This window comes from Lampetra planeri, chromosome 24, assembly GCF_965212315.1.
Source record: "Lampetra planeri chromosome 24, kcLamPlan1.2.h2, whole genome shotgun sequence".
NCBI classification, from domain to species: Eukaryota; Metazoa; Chordata; class Hyperoartia; order Petromyzontiformes; family Petromyzontidae; genus Lampetra; species Lampetra planeri.
In genome coordinates, this window is record NC_136130.1 from 12,597,672 (window position 1) to 12,614,826 (window position 17,155).

The following is a 17,155-nucleotide window of genomic DNA, read 5'->3' on the forward strand; positions in this document are numbered from 1 at the left end:
CTCTACAAGTGTCTCCGGAACCTGTTACAGGAGCATGTAATTTCCACCACTGCGTCAGGACTCTAAACAGATTGTTTAGAGCGAATGTCCTTCAACAAAAGTGAGTATATCTGTCTCTGTGTGTGAGCTCCACTTGAAGCGTACACATCACATGGAGCCCACACACACAACATGGAGCCCACACACACAACATGGAGCCCACACACACAACATAGAGCCCACACACAACATGGAGCCCACACACATCACATGGAGCCCACACACTACGTGGAGCCCACACACACAACATGGAGCCCACACACAAAATGGAGCTCACACACATCACGTGGAGCCCACACACATCACGTGGAGCCCACACACATCACGTGACGCCCACACACATCACGTGGAGCCAACACACAACATGGAGCCCACACACATCACGTGGAGCCCACACACAACATGGAGCTCACACACATCACGTGGAGCCCACACACATCACGTGACGCCCACACACATCACGTGACGCCCACACACATCACGTGGAGCCCACACACAACATTGAGCCCACACACATCACGTGACGCCCACACACATCACGTGGAGCCCACACACATCACGTGGAGCCCACACACATCACGTGGTGCCCACACACAACAAGGAGCTCACTCACATCACGTGGAGCCCACACACAACATGGAGCTCACACACATCACGTGGAGCCCACACACATCACGTGGAGCCCACACACATCACGTGGAGCCCACACACAACATGGAGCCCACACACATCACGTGGAGCCCACACACATGGAGCTCACACACATCACGTGGAGCCCACACACATGGAGCTCACACACACAACATGGAGCTCACACACATCACGTGGAGCCCACACACATCACGTGGAGCCCACACACATGGAGCCCACACACATCACGTGGAGCCCACACACAACATGGAGCTCACATCACGGGGAGCCCACAATCACGTGGAGCTTAAATCACGTGGAGCCAACACACGGTACACCACGTGGTGCTCATTCACGTCAATACCCGCCATTCACCACGGCGTCTGTGCCAGGCCAGGTGCACTTTGAAGCCACAGGAAGTGTCGAAGGCTCACTGACATGAGGTCACGGGACAGACCCAGGCGCCATGGGTTGACTGAGATGACTAGCAGATGCACCAGTTGTGCACCCTCCTGTACCAACGTGCTGCATTTTATACTCCCAGAAGCTCCTCGTTGTTGTTGGAGGGCGACTACCCCCATCTGACCAGTACCGTCCTTCACGAGTCTGTTCCATAGAGGCCGATCTTGACACCGCTGGTACCCGTCCTAAGCAAGACCTCTCAACTCCACATCCTCCTGTAGCGTCTCCTGCCCGTTTAGCCCCCTCTATCCGGCCAAAGATAATCGACTTAGGTATGCGGTGGTTGGGCTAGCGGTGAGCGACATGACCCAGCCAACGCAGCCTTGCCTGTCGGAGGAGCTCACTAATGGGAATGTGTCCAGATCTTCAAGGATTTGTGAGCTCCTCACACAGTCCAGCATGGTGAAACCCAGGATGGAGCGGAAGTAGGACGGCCTGAATGTTTCTAACCGGAGCAGATGTTCCATTCGAGGGGTCCACGTTTCACAAGCGTAGAGAAGACACGAAACTTTCTGTGGAGCGACAGACCAGGTAGCTTCCGCACAGCGTTACGCAGACGACAACAAGCAAATGCCGCCCGACTGATTCGAAGTGTGAAGCCTCTGCTGTGAACCTCGAGAGCTCGCTCACACCACGTGGCCTCGATCGCACCACGTGGCCTCGCCTCACCGCGCCACGTGCGCGTCGCTAATTCATGCGCCGGGGCCCAATCACGTGACTACAACCGCCCGGGAGTCGGAGACACGAGGTGAGCGGAAAGGGGGGCCCGAGGTAAGGCGGTAGGGGGCCGGGGTGAGCGATAGGGGGGCCGGGGTGAGCGATAGGGGGGCCGGGGTGAGCGATAGGGGGGCCGGGGTGAGCGATAGGGGGGCCGGGGTGACGAGCGACAGGGACGAGTGCACGAGGCGCCGCCGTTGCCGAACTTGTTTCGGGCCACGAGGCCTTCCGCCTACATCTCCACTTGTAGAATCTCGGCCGGCGTTGAGCGTGGCCAGACCCGGGGTGGGTGAGGGACGAGGCTTGCCGGGTGTTGTAGGGCAGCAGGGTGGGTCTCGTTTAACACGGGGCCAGACAGGAGAACATCCTTTGATGGGATTGCCCAAACTGGCCCAGGCCCTCGTGAAAGGTGATGTGATCCTCGCCGAGGCTTTGCTGGGTAAAGGGAATTCATGCGGTACTAAGGTAGTGGGGACTGTTGGCACGGTAATCCATGATACAACAATGCGAAGTGCATAACACGTGGGTAGAAGTGGGAGATAGTTTTGTCACAAAGAACTTGGCATCATCTCACGGCCTCCACTGCAACTCACCACGCATCGATCCAGCCGTGTGTGCAGATTCGATATTCTCTATTTGAAGCTTTCGTGACTGCATGGATTCATACTCTTAGATTCCCTGATGTTTTTAAATAGAAACATTTACATTTAAAGCTTTTACATAAATAATTAAAACATTTAAATTACAAATTAACTCACAGCGGCCTAACGCCTACAGCTAGGCCTAAAGCCTGAACTAGGCCTCACACTCTCCCTTCGTATCGTCCGATTCGGTGTAGCAACATCGCCCCCTACTGCAAACACATGGTAGGACCCTGCAAAAACCTTGAGACTCAGTGGGGCTTTCCTGGCTAAACAAGTGTCATAATACATGATGTTTATATTCTTTGGTTATTCGTTCCTACCAGCCTACCCCGCAGGGTCCTGTTTCGGTAAAGTCACGTAGGTAAAAAAAAATTTAAAATTAATAAAAGTAATAATAGAAATAAAATTATAAATCACGACGTTTCGGAGGCAACACAAGTCTCCGTCATCAGGTGGGGCCGTCACAGCCAAATTTACTGTATCAAGTGAGGAAAACATTTCAAGATACTTGTACAAGTTAAGCTGTGACTTCTTGTCTCGTTGTATGTTAAAAACTCTTAACAGATAGTTGGAATTCAATGGTATAGTGTATCGCAGATTGTATAATAATAAATAGTATGGAAGTGTAATGTTTAGTATAATGTATAAGGTAATAGTATCGTAATTGTTTAGTGAATATACAGCAGTGTGGTATACAGTAGGGTGGGTAGAATAATACATAGTGTAATATTACAAAGTATAGTCTAAAGGTGGTGTATAGTAATGCAGTATATAATTTAATGTTGGGTTTGTCTATGGCAGTATATAGTACGGGATATATCCGTGTAATGTAAGGAAAAAGTTTAGCTGGAGGCATATTATATTTTTTGGGACATAGAATTGTAATGTATGGCTTACTGTTAGCTTATTGGAGAGTATATTTAGTATATTGATGATATTGATATATTTTAGATTTTACGTGGTGGTTTGGCTGCTGCAGCTCCTTACTATTAAAATTCCTTCCCTTTATTACTGCTAACCCTACCTCCTCCCTTTGTTGCTGCTAATCCTACATAATGCATAATGCACGGGCATAATATGACTTTCAGATTCCTCCCACCTCCTATGCATTCCACAAGTAGTGACTAATCCCATACTGTATCTGCATTTTCCATAAATATGCTAAATTCCTATGTTGATATGCAAATTCCTTTGTCAAGGCGCCCTTCCTCCCCTAACCCAGCTTAAATAAACGCTGCCAAGCTTGGTGGTGTTCATTCAGACGCTGTCTTTCCGACAGGCCTGTTCTTCACCTGAGGACGGCTGCTTGCGTTGTGGCCGAAACGTCGTGAGAATTGTATTTTATAATGTTTTATTTTTATTATTTTATTATTTCCCTTCTACGTGACTTTACCGGAAAAAACCAAGAAGATTAATCCCTGCAGTCACGAAAGCTTTAAATCGAAATTGTAAATCTGTTGCCTCAAACTTTTACCCCGACATCTGGGGGGGGGTCCACTTTCTGTAACGTTTTGATTCGTGCCTTCTGAAAGGTGCTCATAATTTAGTTGATGCCAAACGGAGCGCCGGGCTTGTATACTAGATGCATGTATTATGGAGTCTCGTATCCAAAGCGTGGAAGGTGGTCGAGTCCTGGTGAAGGGTGACCGTGTGGTCACGCGCCACTGATGCCACCACTGGGACGGTGTTGGGGCTCCGTCGACAGACAAGGGCTGAACGATTAATCGATTTAATATCGAAATCGCAGTTTGAAGCGATGCGATTAGTAAATCGCAAAAGCTGCGATGTTTTGCGATTTGAAAAGTCCTATTTCTTATTGGAATTGTTTTTATTATTATTACTTTATTGATTTAACTTAACACTTCTATGTTTGATTGTTCTATTTCAATTAACACATTTGAATAAATACATGTTGGAAGCAATTTATATTTTTTAAGTTCTCATCTTTGCATTAGAATATATAGAGCAGTTAATATTTTGATAGTATCATGTGGTAATGCTCCATCACATGTTTTAAATCTATTACACAGTGAATATTGAACTGAAGCTTGACTTTAAAAAATGTAATCGCAAATCAAATCGCAATATCTGTTAGAAAAATCGCAATTAGATAATTTCCTCAAATCGTTCAGCCCTCCGACAAACTCGCGCCGAGATGTTCACACCAACCCGTGCGTCGTGTTCTTGTTCCAGGTTGCCACGATTGAAGCAGTTGCCAGTCGGGAGATTAGAATGGTAATGATCACAGTCTTAAACACAAATCACAGGTTTTTTGTTTGGTGCTGCCAATAGTTTAGTTTGAGTTAAAATTTAATGTGCAATTTTATTGAGGGGACTGTCTTGTCGTGGTGTGGTCTGGGACTGTTGTCGATTTACTGCCTTGCCCAAGATCACATTTAGTGTTTGAAAGTCGGCAGGAATGTATGTACTTGTGCAATGTGTACTTATAATGGTTATCTATTTTTTTATATTTAGTGACATGCCTACCTTTTTTCTATTTTGCATTAATATCGTTTTATGTATTTGTTGTAACTTGTGGACCTGCCCCGACTGTACATCTGTGAAAGAAGCTTCATAGCTCATCGGATTTCTCCAGGATAAATAAATAATATGATTCTGCCAATAATGCCAAGCTTGTCATCCTGGTTGGCAATCCCCTCTGCAAGCTGTGGAGCAAACCACTAAAACTATAGGACTTATTCCAAACTGCTCACACTTTGCCATCACTCGCTTTTATTATCCCGCTACCCTATCAAAAGTTCGGATAATGATACAGCTATTTACCCCTTTTGCAAAATTAACCATACAAACATCAGCGTGCTCTAGAAGTATTAACCTGCAGTGTTCAACAGTGGAACAACACTGGCATCATTGGAGACACAACATTGCAGCAACCTGGCATGGATATTCCTCCGAGACGCTGGTTTAGCCATCAGAACATTGACAGGATGATGCGCACATCTTCATAAATAAAAGACGAGCTACGGTAGTACAATTGAGACCGTGCAACCAACCCATGGACCATTTATAGTAAACCCATAGAGACACATAAAGGCACAGAGATGCATGGGGACCGGATCGTAAACCACTGGTCAGCGCTTCTCTTCTCGGGGAATTTAAAGACTCCATGCGCACACTCTCCTGAAGCCCTCTCGTCGTGGCGAGTAGACCTCAATGTTAGCTTTTAGCTCCTGAACATATTTCCATACGCAAGAAAATATTTATAATTCTATTTTTGTAATATGGTTAATTAAAAGTATACCGTTATGCGCGTGGAATTATTTTTAGTCAAGGCAAACATTTTAAGTAAATGTTAATACATAAAAAGAGCAAGCCTGGCCACTGATGAAACGCTGAGTATTGAAACCAATGCTGCTGAAATGATGCACTCCCAGAAGGTTGTGTGGCTAATCAGATGTAAAAAAAATGTATGTAAGGGCACAGAAATTGTAAAGAGGCATATTGTGTATCTGGTAAGTTTAATCGAATACCTGGTCCATTCACCAGGACCTGCGCTTCTGCATTTGTAGGTAGAAGAGTATGTTTGTGGCTTCATTGTGTTGCCAGTGGACGTCAGTAGCAGCATAAGCTTGACAAAGTAAACTGTTAATTGGTCAAAATACAAAAACAAACTGACGAAAGAAACCACAAAATTCACTTTGTGAGCAAGTTGAGCTGCTGTGATGAGCACAGGTGACGGGATTGACAAAGGCTTTGAGTGGTCCTACCAAGTTTAAATTACCCCAGCATACAGTGGGTTGCCAGGGTGGCACAGTGGTGACACTTTTACCTCGGCAAAAAGGGCCTGGATTTGATTCCCGGCTCGAATGCCTTCCTGTGGGGAGTTTGTTATCCCTTTTCTGCATGGGTGACCCCGGGTTTTCGAGTTTACTCCCATTGCTCAACAAACACAGTGTAACTGGTATTGGCCAATCACCACATTGCATAACCCTCCAGAAAAAGAGTCTTCGTACTTATTGTGACCTTTCAGGGCAATTTGAGTCATATCTGCAGTGTAAGTTAAGGCACACATATTAGGGACTCGGGTATGACGATTTTAATGCGGACATGTGTCGGTGCTGTTGATCCATGACAGGCTGCGTACGCAGCACCTGTCACGATGGCCTTGGACAAGGATGAGGTGCTGTCATGCCCATTCAACAAAAACCACAAAGTGCATGCTTGCCGTTTTCCGTACCACATCGTCAAGTGCCGTAAGGTGAGGACACATTGACAATGCATTCTCCGGGAGTCTACCAGTTTTACACAAATGCCTTGGTTTTCTCTTGATGTATGATACGAGTTCAAAAAAACATGAGAGATGACAGGGAGGTATTCAACCTGACTAAAGATTTGAGAGTGATGGAGCCAGGAGTGGTAAAAGGGAATTGAGGCGAGAGATTTCAGGGGTGATATCGAAGGTAGGAGATAGATTGTTTTTATCTAAGAGCTGTCATTGGAAGAGTTAGAAAGGTGACCAATGTGAAATAATCACCTTCAGAACAACTACTTTGATTGCACCCTTTTCTGAGAACTTTGCTTTAATTTTGCATTCATATTACCCTGAAACGGCAGCTTTGGTGTGTGGCTATTTGGTCATGTATGCCATTACCTGAGCATTATTTGTGTGTAACTACATTTACAATGTGTGTGTGTGGCTATGTGGCCATGCATAATGTGTGTGCATATAATGTCTCATTAGTGGAAAGTGGCGATGTAGTAGTTGGCGCACTGCGCTATGAACCTAGTGACCTGAGTTTGATTCATGGCCATGGCCAACATCAGGGACAAATATTTTAACCAGTTTAGGGCCTCCCCAAGCTCGGCCTTAAATGAGTACCTGGTGCGGTGTGTAAACATCGGCACTGGGAAGACAATGGTGGCCAGGCATGGTCATGACCACACCACACCCTCCATAGATATACCGTGGCAGCCTACATAGGTGCTCGCTTAACAGAAATTGCCCCTAACAGCCTGTGTATGCTTCATGGGGAATATTTGTTCATGCCTCAGAACTACCCAATGCTGGCGAGGGAGATGGCCACCTGTCCCTTCAATGCGTGCCACATCATGCCGCGGTGCGAGCTGCAGCGCCACATTTCCCGCTGCCCAGAACGCAGCTACGTGGAACGCGAGCTGAGCCACGGTGAGTGGAGTCTGCGCCCTGGCAGAGCTTATCGTGTGCAGTGCTTGGCGTGAGCAGAGCTCACTCGCCGTGTGCTCGGGGGCAATTCCGATTCACCTGCTATTACTGAACGAGCTCTTGCTAGTTTTTGTTATTCGCAAATCTTTTCCTTGTTTTTAGTTTGTTCGTAATGTTAGCTCGCTGATAGGCGAGCACAACGTGACCGCTCAAAGTTAACACCCAGTGAGGTAGGTACCTCCAGTGGTACAGCAGTTGGAGTAGCCGGTTGGGGCGGAAGAGCTTGGACGGCCTGACCCTGGCCTCGGGGCCACCAGCACGGGCAGCGGGGGGTAGCTCGAGCAATGACATCCAGTGTGGTAAAATTAACGTATCTTTGAAAAGCATTTTAATGTCAATGTTACACCTTTAACACATCTTGTAAACGGTACATGAGTTGGTGATAAAACATGGGACACGTGAATTGTTCGTTCCCATATGAATTGACCTGCATCCACACTTTTTCAACAGCCATGAAACTATCCAACGGCGGTGTGCCGAAGGTGCTGCCTACGCCACCGTGCCACTCGGCGCAAATGGAGTGCACAGAGGACTGGGATGTAGGTGGGTGATGGGGCGTACTGGGCTGCCTTCCATTTTCCTAGAAAATGCCTTTCATTTAAATTTTCCGAGAAAATGAAGACAACCCAAGTACCCCGAGTTCAGTTTTACAAAAACACTGCCACCTGCATCTCTCTACATTTGTCTTTATTTTGATTCATTTGTATTTGAGAAAAGGTACAGTAGTGCAATTGTGGCCATGCAACACAAACTTTGACGTGTAGTAATTGATTCATCTTGTGGTCCTTCAACGGAGGAATACCAAAGCTGCACGAACTATGCTGAAGCCCTCTCGTGGCTCGCAGACCTCGACATGGGCACTTAGCTCCTGAACACATTGCCATCGTACGCATGATTCAGTTTTTATTCAGGTCTATACTAGGTTGGATACAAAACATGACACAATCCAGTACTACATGATGCACGTGTATTATACACCAATTGGAGGGACTACTGCAGCATGCAATGTATATCTTCGAATTGTGTTTTGAAATTTGAACTATACCAGCCAGAATTGTAAATATAATTATGTTTACAACTGTAGTTGAAATGCAAACTAATTGCATGCTTGCTGTTAGCACAATACTCCGGCAGTTTAACCTTAGTCTGGTATAGATAAATAATCGGAGAATATACATAATAAGTCAATGTTGTTTACACATCCCATCAGCCACACTGCCATGTGTATAAACACGTGTTTTATCCAAATGTAATACAATACAAGCCACTACATTATGTCTTTCAGTTTTAACCAGTTTGGTTTTCGTTATTTATTCGTCTTTTACATTTTTTTACAAGATAATTTTCCTTTCACTTATGTGTCCCCAGTTATAATGCACGTAAATTGTAGAACTTGTATACTTTATGGTTTGGGCCTAAGTGGTAAGATCAGTCTGTTAACCGTCTTTCATCTGAATGAAATCTATTCTTAGCAAGTCACCGGGTGCTGAGCGATCCGATGTGGGATCTGCTTTGTTGTACTTGCAAATGCTACAGTGCCGAGTGTTGTTGATGTAATCTGTGTGTGCCCAGCAGAAATTGAATCGTGGACAAGAAACTCTCGGGAGTTTACGTGGGGAGTTGGTTACAAGCAAAGAGAAAGTGGTGAAGTAAATTTTAGCAACATCCCTGCAAAGTGAGCCTTGCCGTGCCCTACGCAATTACTCGATAATTGCGGTGCTCTCGGTGCAATTAATCAGCACAAATGTCTCCTCCTTTTCTGTTTAAACAACTTGCATTTTTAAACATTTATATTTCACGATGCATTCGTTTATAGGTTAGTTCACAATTATCAGGCCAAATACGTTTGGTAAGACCCTCCACCACCCAACATAGTCAAACAAATTAATTTGTTTCACGGACAAGTGCTTACCAACGCGCACCGACTGTTATTGTTCCAGCTCCACTGATGAGCTGTAGAAGAAGTCTCATAAATGTTGCAATTAGATGCGACACTGCGCTTTCAACTGCGTCAAGCATCTTCAGGTCTCAACCGAGCAAGTCGGAATAACTGTGTCACCTGACCTGGCTTCTTAAATAAGTGTCATGAGATAACAGGAACGACCACTAAGATTTAAACTTGACGTTCACCTCCAAATTAATTATAATGTATCCCACCCTGGGCATCTCGCATGAAAGCAAATTAATCACATTCACATTATAGACTAAAGTTTAACATGTAGGAATTTTCTCCAATATGTATCATAAATGTTACTGCGTCGATGTTTATTTCTGTACCAGCATGTCACCAGCCATGAAGACGATGTTTAAGAAGCAATTGGGGGATGCCATGGACAGTGATTACAGGTGAGAGAGGGAGCCGAGTTTATTCTATTTTGGACAAATAATATGCTTGGCTGGGCAGAGTGGCATTCACCTTGTGCCTTGAGGCCTGGTGACATGGCTAGGGGGTTGCAGTACAGAAAGTAGCTTCTTCATCCATCTGTGAGAGCCTCCAGTATGCACGTGGGTGTTTTTTTTCCTCCCACATCGAGCGCACACAATTTGCAATTCAACAAACCGCTCAAAGCGGAACCATCCATTATCAGAAAGAAGTTCAACATAAATAAAGCACACACTTGTTTTACCTCTAGGTTATAACTGCATATGGTTTTACTAATAATCGTGTTTATTTTTATACAGCGTCGACTGTGCATATTGCATCGTGAAACATGGTAGAATGTGTAGTTGCACATTTTTCTTGAAGTAGCTTACTAAATGATCCATATATGGGAGACTGCAGACAAGTGGGAAGGCAACCAGAAGTGGCATCAACCATTGCCTTGAGCTCTGGTCCTATATTGGCATGTTTTACCAACACCACCAGTCAAAACGTTGCAGTATGAATCTTAGATTTATTTTCCCTGGATTGTTTAGATATTAAGTTCATGAACGAGTGTTTATACCTGTAGAGCACCCACACATGCAAGGGGGGTAACAATCAATCCCTGTACAGATCGAATACAGATGGTTATAAACAGCACATCTGTCAAATAAGGTTTGCCTAAATATTGATGTTATATTATGCAGGGAGGTGAACATTTAGTGGTGCCAATGAACACATGTTTAATTTCCTGTTCCCAGATCCCCAGTGTGTGTGGTTGCAATGCCACGTAGTGCAGTGGTTAGCGCGTGGTTAGCACACTGCGCTATAAACGTGGTGACCCCATTTCAATTTCCGTTCACAGCAAACATTGGTGATGAATATCCAAACCGGGCCTGGCCCGACCCTAGGCCAACTCGGCCTTCGTATCAGCAATGGGATCCAAATGCGCCAGGGCCTGGTGCAGTGCCAGCCCTAATAGGCGCTCGCTAGTGGCACAGTCTTTTAGAGCCTATCTGGTGATATTTGTCAATGCCAAGTGCACCGTAGTTGAAGTTGCATTGCCGTTGCAGCATGGTGAATATCCGCATCCCGTCTACGCTGCCAGACGTCCTCTCCGAGTGGATGGAGGACTGTGCTGTTGGTGGCCACCCGAGCACGGGTCAAAGGAAGAAGCTGTGAGTGGCCTTCCCATGGCTTGGCAGTAGCATGTTCGCCACTTGTTCAGAGGTTCGCGGTTCGAATCTGGCACGCTGCCCTGGTTATTACTGCAAGTGTATGACCGGATAATACGTGCCATCTGCTTCACAGCGGACGTTTAAAGATGCACGTGACTTGATTCAAAAATAGTAGGCTATTGAATGCCAGTGTGGTGGCCAGATTTGAAAATTACCTGTTTATGAGACATGGCGCCTTCTTGATAGCCTTCCGCTCTAAGAATGGCATGAATATCAAATGTGGACCAAGTTATTGGTTTCTGTCAAAGACCTCCAAACTGGTTTTACGAAACTACAGTCTTAGTCCCCCACTGTGGTTTACCTTTCCACATTTCGCAATCATTGTTCAAAATACATTAGCAGACAATGCGCATCCTCCACGTATCTGTCCCTCGACAAAAAAAATGTAACCATTTTTTTTTTACACATCCCATCAGCCACACGGCATTCTGAGAATGCATCATTTCAGACTTTGAACCACTGCTGCTGAGATCACAGACTTGAACCACCGCTGCTGAAATCACACACTCCGAGAAGGAAGGCCATGTGGCTAATGGGATGTATAAAAATGTGTTTTATGGGTAGGGACAGGTATGTGAAAGGGACATCTGCTTATTTATTTTGTAACTTATTTTCTCTTCAATGACGCAAATGATTTGTTCTCCGTTCAAATAGACATTAACTTGTGATGGTTGGTCAACGTGGATAGATTTGTAGAGACGTGGAGTGGTATGGAGAAGCAGAGACAGACATGAATATGTATTTGTGCATTTGTCTTTTCTGTAACAATTGTTTAAATGACTGTATAATTTTTTTGTAGGATCTCACTGGCACCAAAGTTTGAACATCTGTCTGATACAAATAAACTGCAAAAGTAAGTTGTCACAGACATTTTTATGTTATTTGAAATGTAAAGTATTAATGCTGTTATTGTATGTAACTTAAGCAAGAGAGATCTGAAAATTGTTATTTTACCTTCTTTACATTGTATTGAAGATACAGCAGGTGCCTCTTATCTAGCGCTGTCTTTGTTTTTGAACTCCACAGTACCACGTCTGTGGATGCCAGAAGCAGCATCAGCTCCCATGCTGATCCACGTGTGGGTGACCGCGTGGGCGCGGGTGGCATGAAGCCACCTCTACAAATTGCATCGTTCACTCCAACAAACGTTCAGCAGCAGTGAGGCTGCCTAAAGCCGTGAGGGTGCAGCAGTGCAACTGAGGTCACAGGGCTGCACAAGGTCCTTATTTGACTGGTGTAGCCAACCGCACTTGCAGCCGCACGTACAATCGGTCAACCATACACGCACACAGTCAACAGCGCCTCGTCAATCTCAAATACAGACAGCCACGCAGCAAATCGTAAAGTTGCACAAGGTCAATCGGACAGCCATACAGTCAACCACACCGTTAATTGTGTAACCACACACTCCGGGTAATTGTGTTTCTTGGTGAAGTTGCTGTTCTGTTAAACTCCCTCCACAATTCATATGCAACCTTTTCTGTAAATGCATGAAAAACCCTGTCACAGCATGTTAAGATATGTTGCTCAAACAGCAGAAAGGCACAACTCCCATCATGCCTTGCCCTCAGCCTCGTATCTATGTTGAACTTCTTTTGCACTGTACGTAACCAAACGACGTAGCCAACCGTGCAGCTGCATAATTGTTTAGGCCGCCAACTTGAGAAGAGTAAAAAACGTGCCCAGGTATTTTAGCATTTTCCCTTCTGTTAGTCTACTGTATGCTTACGAAGGCACAAGTCCCACCGAGCATTCTACATTTGCAAAGCTGATCAATGCTGTCAGCCAGTTTTGTAACTAAAGAAATGAGCAGACAATGTCTCCATATCAGTATTTTTCCAGGGCTGATGATCACCTCCTGGAGATGACTCTTTCCTTTGTATAGTGTTGCTGTTGATGGGATAAAAAATATCATTCACTTCATTGTGGAGAATATAAATATAATGCATGGGAAGACAATTCGCCTCCCACCCATATCTTTACCTTCATTGCATCATCGACCACATGGCCTTTTAGGAGTTTTTTTCAGCACCATTGGGGTTTAATGCAAGCACTTCGTGTGATGGGATGTGTTGGGTGTTGGGTCACGAGGCCTATTGCAGTGATTCTACGAGTTCTCGAATCACTGCCTACTACTGCATGTGTTATGAATGTTTTGTTGTGTTGTGCCTCTGATATACTGAACTCTTTACCAGCGGCAGCTGCAGGGTTCGCAACATCTCCTCGACGACCCTATTCCTATCCACGACCCTTCCCATGAGTCTTTGTGGAATGGTATCCTCTTGTCAATTGTTTCGCAGACGAGGAGTCGTGTGGGAAATGTAACTAATTTGTGGGTTATCTGCAATTGTTTTATGCGCTGGGATTAAAGCAGTTAAATGGGCAGCATTGCTTAGATCGAACTGCACAAGACAACACCTAAAGACATACAAGGAGACGCAGAAAAATATGGCCATCCAATGCAGTTGCTACTGAAGCGCAATTCCTATTACGCAGAATATATTTGTGGATAAGTGGAGTTACGCAGTAAATTCTGTTAACTGCAGTTATCCGTGTTTTTATTCCACAGATAAGAGGAGTAAAATTGTGGCTAAGATCCATTTGTTGTACTGCGATGCACTCGAACGAGGCTACTTGGGGAGTGAGCCGCCCTGTTGTGTTATGTTCTACGTTTTACAATAAATAACTCTGAAAAATGTGGCCACTTTGCGTTGCTCCCGTGTTTTCAGTTGAGTCCCCACTTCAGACAGGAATATTCCATTGTTTTGCACACCACTTCGTTTTTCTATTTTCTTTGTTCCACAGTTTTTAACCATGTCATACCAGGTGGTAGTACACGCTGATTAAACGTCGTTCTTGCGAGGTGCATTGCTGTGTTTTCAAGCACAACTTCAGCTATCCAAATACTCCACCCTGCTCTCAATTACCATTTGATAATTTCAATCCTTTAATAGCTGTCCGAAGTAGAACACCCTGCTGTGTTTTCCAGTCGTCTTACTCCAGTTGAGGGAATTTGTACGTGACTTTTACTTTGCACATTTATCCTTACCTCGGCACTGCAGCCTTTTCTGTTCGGTCCTACTTCCCATAGTTTATTCCCACTGGTTATGACTTGGTAATAAGCAAATCTGAGATTAATATTTTCTCTTATATTGATGCATTTGTTTTTCCAAATTTAGGAAAGCAACTTAAAACGTCGGTGTGAACAACTTTGTCAATGGCGTCTCGTCTGCCTCCCCCCTTCAGATGAATCCGGTGCTTTGTTAATTCTGCTTGTATGGGTGACTACCAGGGGCATGCCAGGTGCTGTAGGCATATGGCTGTGATGACGTGGCCCCAGAGATGGCAGCACGCAATGTTACCCCGGCAGCAGGCGAGGATCTTCTCCAGGCACGTAGGTTTCCTTTCACAACCCAAATGCTCATTCATGGAATTGGCCAAATGTAAAATCAGCAGGCTTCTGAAAAATCTTTTTAGGCTCGTGAGGTTTTCTGTACAATGATTGGCATTGTTGTATTACTGTAAATTTTAAAAAAATCTGATATTTTCTTTAAACAATTGAAATAAAGAAATATGCTCTACGTTTCCATCATGGGTACGAGATGTGTGCCATGCCCATATATCGGTGTTGTTTTTAAGCCCCACAGTTGCTGGAAAATCCTCAGTTTTCCCAGTGCCGTGTCTCTTTGGAAACGGTTTGGTTTTATCATCGGATGTTATTCCTGTCGCTACGACCTCACGCACCCTGCCTGGCGTCAGATCAGTCTCCTCAACAACAGTATCCTTGAGACATCCTGCCCTCTCTCCTGGGAAAGTAGAAAGGCTTTCTTCACATGTTGTGATGCCTGCCGTGTGCAAGTGTGGACCCACCATCACTAATCCTGGTAGAATTGCGTAATTTTAGGCGCCGCGTTTCTCTGCCTGTGACCAAAATCACCTTGGAAGTTTGATTTGTTTTAACACCGTTGCTGAGAATAGGCCCGAAAGTCCAAAATGTCAAGCGGCCAACAACAATTGGCACTCTGTTTCTGTAAGAGATTGGTGAAAAGAGACGATGGGAGGGAATTACAAAATGAGCAGTGCAGGGAAGAAGCAGACAAGGGACCTGCGGTGTTGGTGAATGGTGGGTGAGTTGTGACCTGAAGATGTTGTGGTGGTTGAACACTGGATGAGACCAAACAGACTGGTAGACCAAGTTATCTACAAGGGTGGATGAACCAATGAGTCAAGTCCATGGGAACAGGAACCATGGTAGTAGCAATGGACGAGTGATCAGGAGGCACCTGACTGCCAATGAATGAGCCCTTGGGAGTGAATCGGTGAGTGCTGGATCATCACTCACTGCTTTATTTGTAATTACACGCGGTGCAGTGATAAAGGAATTGGTGCTCCACCCCAGATATGACAGCAGCGGGATTCCAACTGCGGCTGGGAGATTATGCTTTGTGTGCTGGCGACGCTTTACAAAGCGAGGAGTTTACTGCCAGAGTGAAGCCAATCGAGCTGTCCAACTCTCAAGGGTCGCTTGGCCAGCAAACAACGGCAGCAGAGCGCTCTGCTTCACAAGTTGCCTTAAAACAAAGATAACTGGAAGAGTGGAGACCCCGATGTGAGGACATGGTGGTTCCCAACCCGGAACAGCTACAGGAGGCGCGACATGAGGATGAAACACTTAGTCTCTTCCATGCTGCCAAATGCCTCTCGCGAAGGCTGCTGGCCAAACAGCGGAGTGGCTTTGGTTCTTGACGTGTGGCCAGGCCATATGGCGAATGGTGGTGGCTAACCTTGAGGTATCCATGGACATGGCAGCGAGTGGCCTGTTGGTCACTGGCGAGTGGCATTGGTAAGCATGTATCACCAACATCTTGACGTGTCGACGCATCACTGCGCCAGTGTTAACGCGATCGCCTTCATAGGTTTCTGCTGAGAACTGCAAATGACATTTGTTTATAATAACCGTCTGAGGAACATTCCCTATACCTGGAATTGCCAATAACCTATTTCTGTAAAGTTGAAGCCATTTCTCGTAATGTCACCATTGTCTTTTCAGAAAGTCCCTCGGAGACCGCACTTCCCTTCCACGTCGCGTCGGCTCTCTGTAGGCAGTGCCAGCCTGGGGGGCATTCATAGCCCCCCCCCTCCGCCCGGTGTATAAATACCGGACAAAGTAAAACATTCTCTTCGTGGCTTCGGAGAGACGCGATGGCCAAATGGGACGGAATGCAATCGCGAAGCGGCCAGCTCTGCCTGTGGCTGCTTCTGTTCGTCGCTCAAGGTGAGACTTCACCTCCAGGTCCACTCATCACTCACCTGCGTTCAGTCGCTCATTGTCTCGTTTCTATTGCTAATGCCGTGGTTAATTTTCCTGTGAATTTCGCTCATTGATTCTTCCAGCCATACTCTCGTGTCTAACTACCACACTGCAGGCCACAACAACAGGCTGCACATATAGAAACATGCATTTAGATTATTTGGCTGTGACTTCATTCCCACATGATATGAGCCGCTTCGATGAGCTGTCAATGTGAGGCCAGGTCATCTCAGAAAAAGAGGTAATAGCTCAGTGGGCTTTAACTGGTAAATAAGTAAATAGCAAACCCGTCAACCCCTTATCAGTGCCTACCCTATTACAGACCAATTTAGATCTTATTGGTCACCCAGTGCCCTTATAGATCTCAACGTTCATCATACAAAGTCCCATCACAAGGGAGAAACGCATACATAGACAAATGTGTTTTTTTTGCCCGTATTGAAACGGCTGTACGCCATATGGACCTGAACTAAATTTCCCTGTACAAGAATACGGGCAGACCGTGTGGGTTGACGGCTTTGTGACGGTACAATGGGCGGTGCTGCCCAC

At 45.5% G+C, this 17,155-nt stretch overlaps 1 protein-coding gene across 5 annotated transcripts; it reads left to right on the top strand.

Annotated features, from left to right (window-relative positions):
• Positions 1-1,583: 1,583 nt before the first annotated feature.
• LOC144726822 (gametocyte-specific factor 1-like) lies at positions 1,584-13,995 on the top strand. 5 transcript variants are annotated; one of them, XM_078605759.1, is made up of 10 exons: positions 1,584-1,902; positions 4,686-4,727; positions 6,589-6,711; positions 7,506-7,638; positions 8,146-8,238; positions 9,268-9,370; positions 9,976-10,041; positions 11,131-11,235; positions 12,095-12,148; positions 12,322-13,995. In XM_078605759.1, the coding sequence occupies exons 2-10, from the start codon at positions 4,725-4,727 to the stop codon at positions 12,455-12,457; spliced, it is 816 nt and encodes a 271-aa protein (XP_078461885.1). In that variant the 5' UTR covers positions 1,584-1,902; positions 4,686-4,724; the 3' UTR covers positions 12,458-13,995. The 5 variants fall into 5 exon arrangements, with proteins under 5 accessions (XP_078461885.1, XP_078461884.1, XP_078461888.1 ...); XM_078605758.1 differs by having other exon boundaries at positions 1,586-1,879; XM_078605762.1 differs by having other exon boundaries at positions 1,731-1,879; positions 9,271-9,370.
• Positions 13,996-17,155: the final 3,160 nt, after the last annotated feature.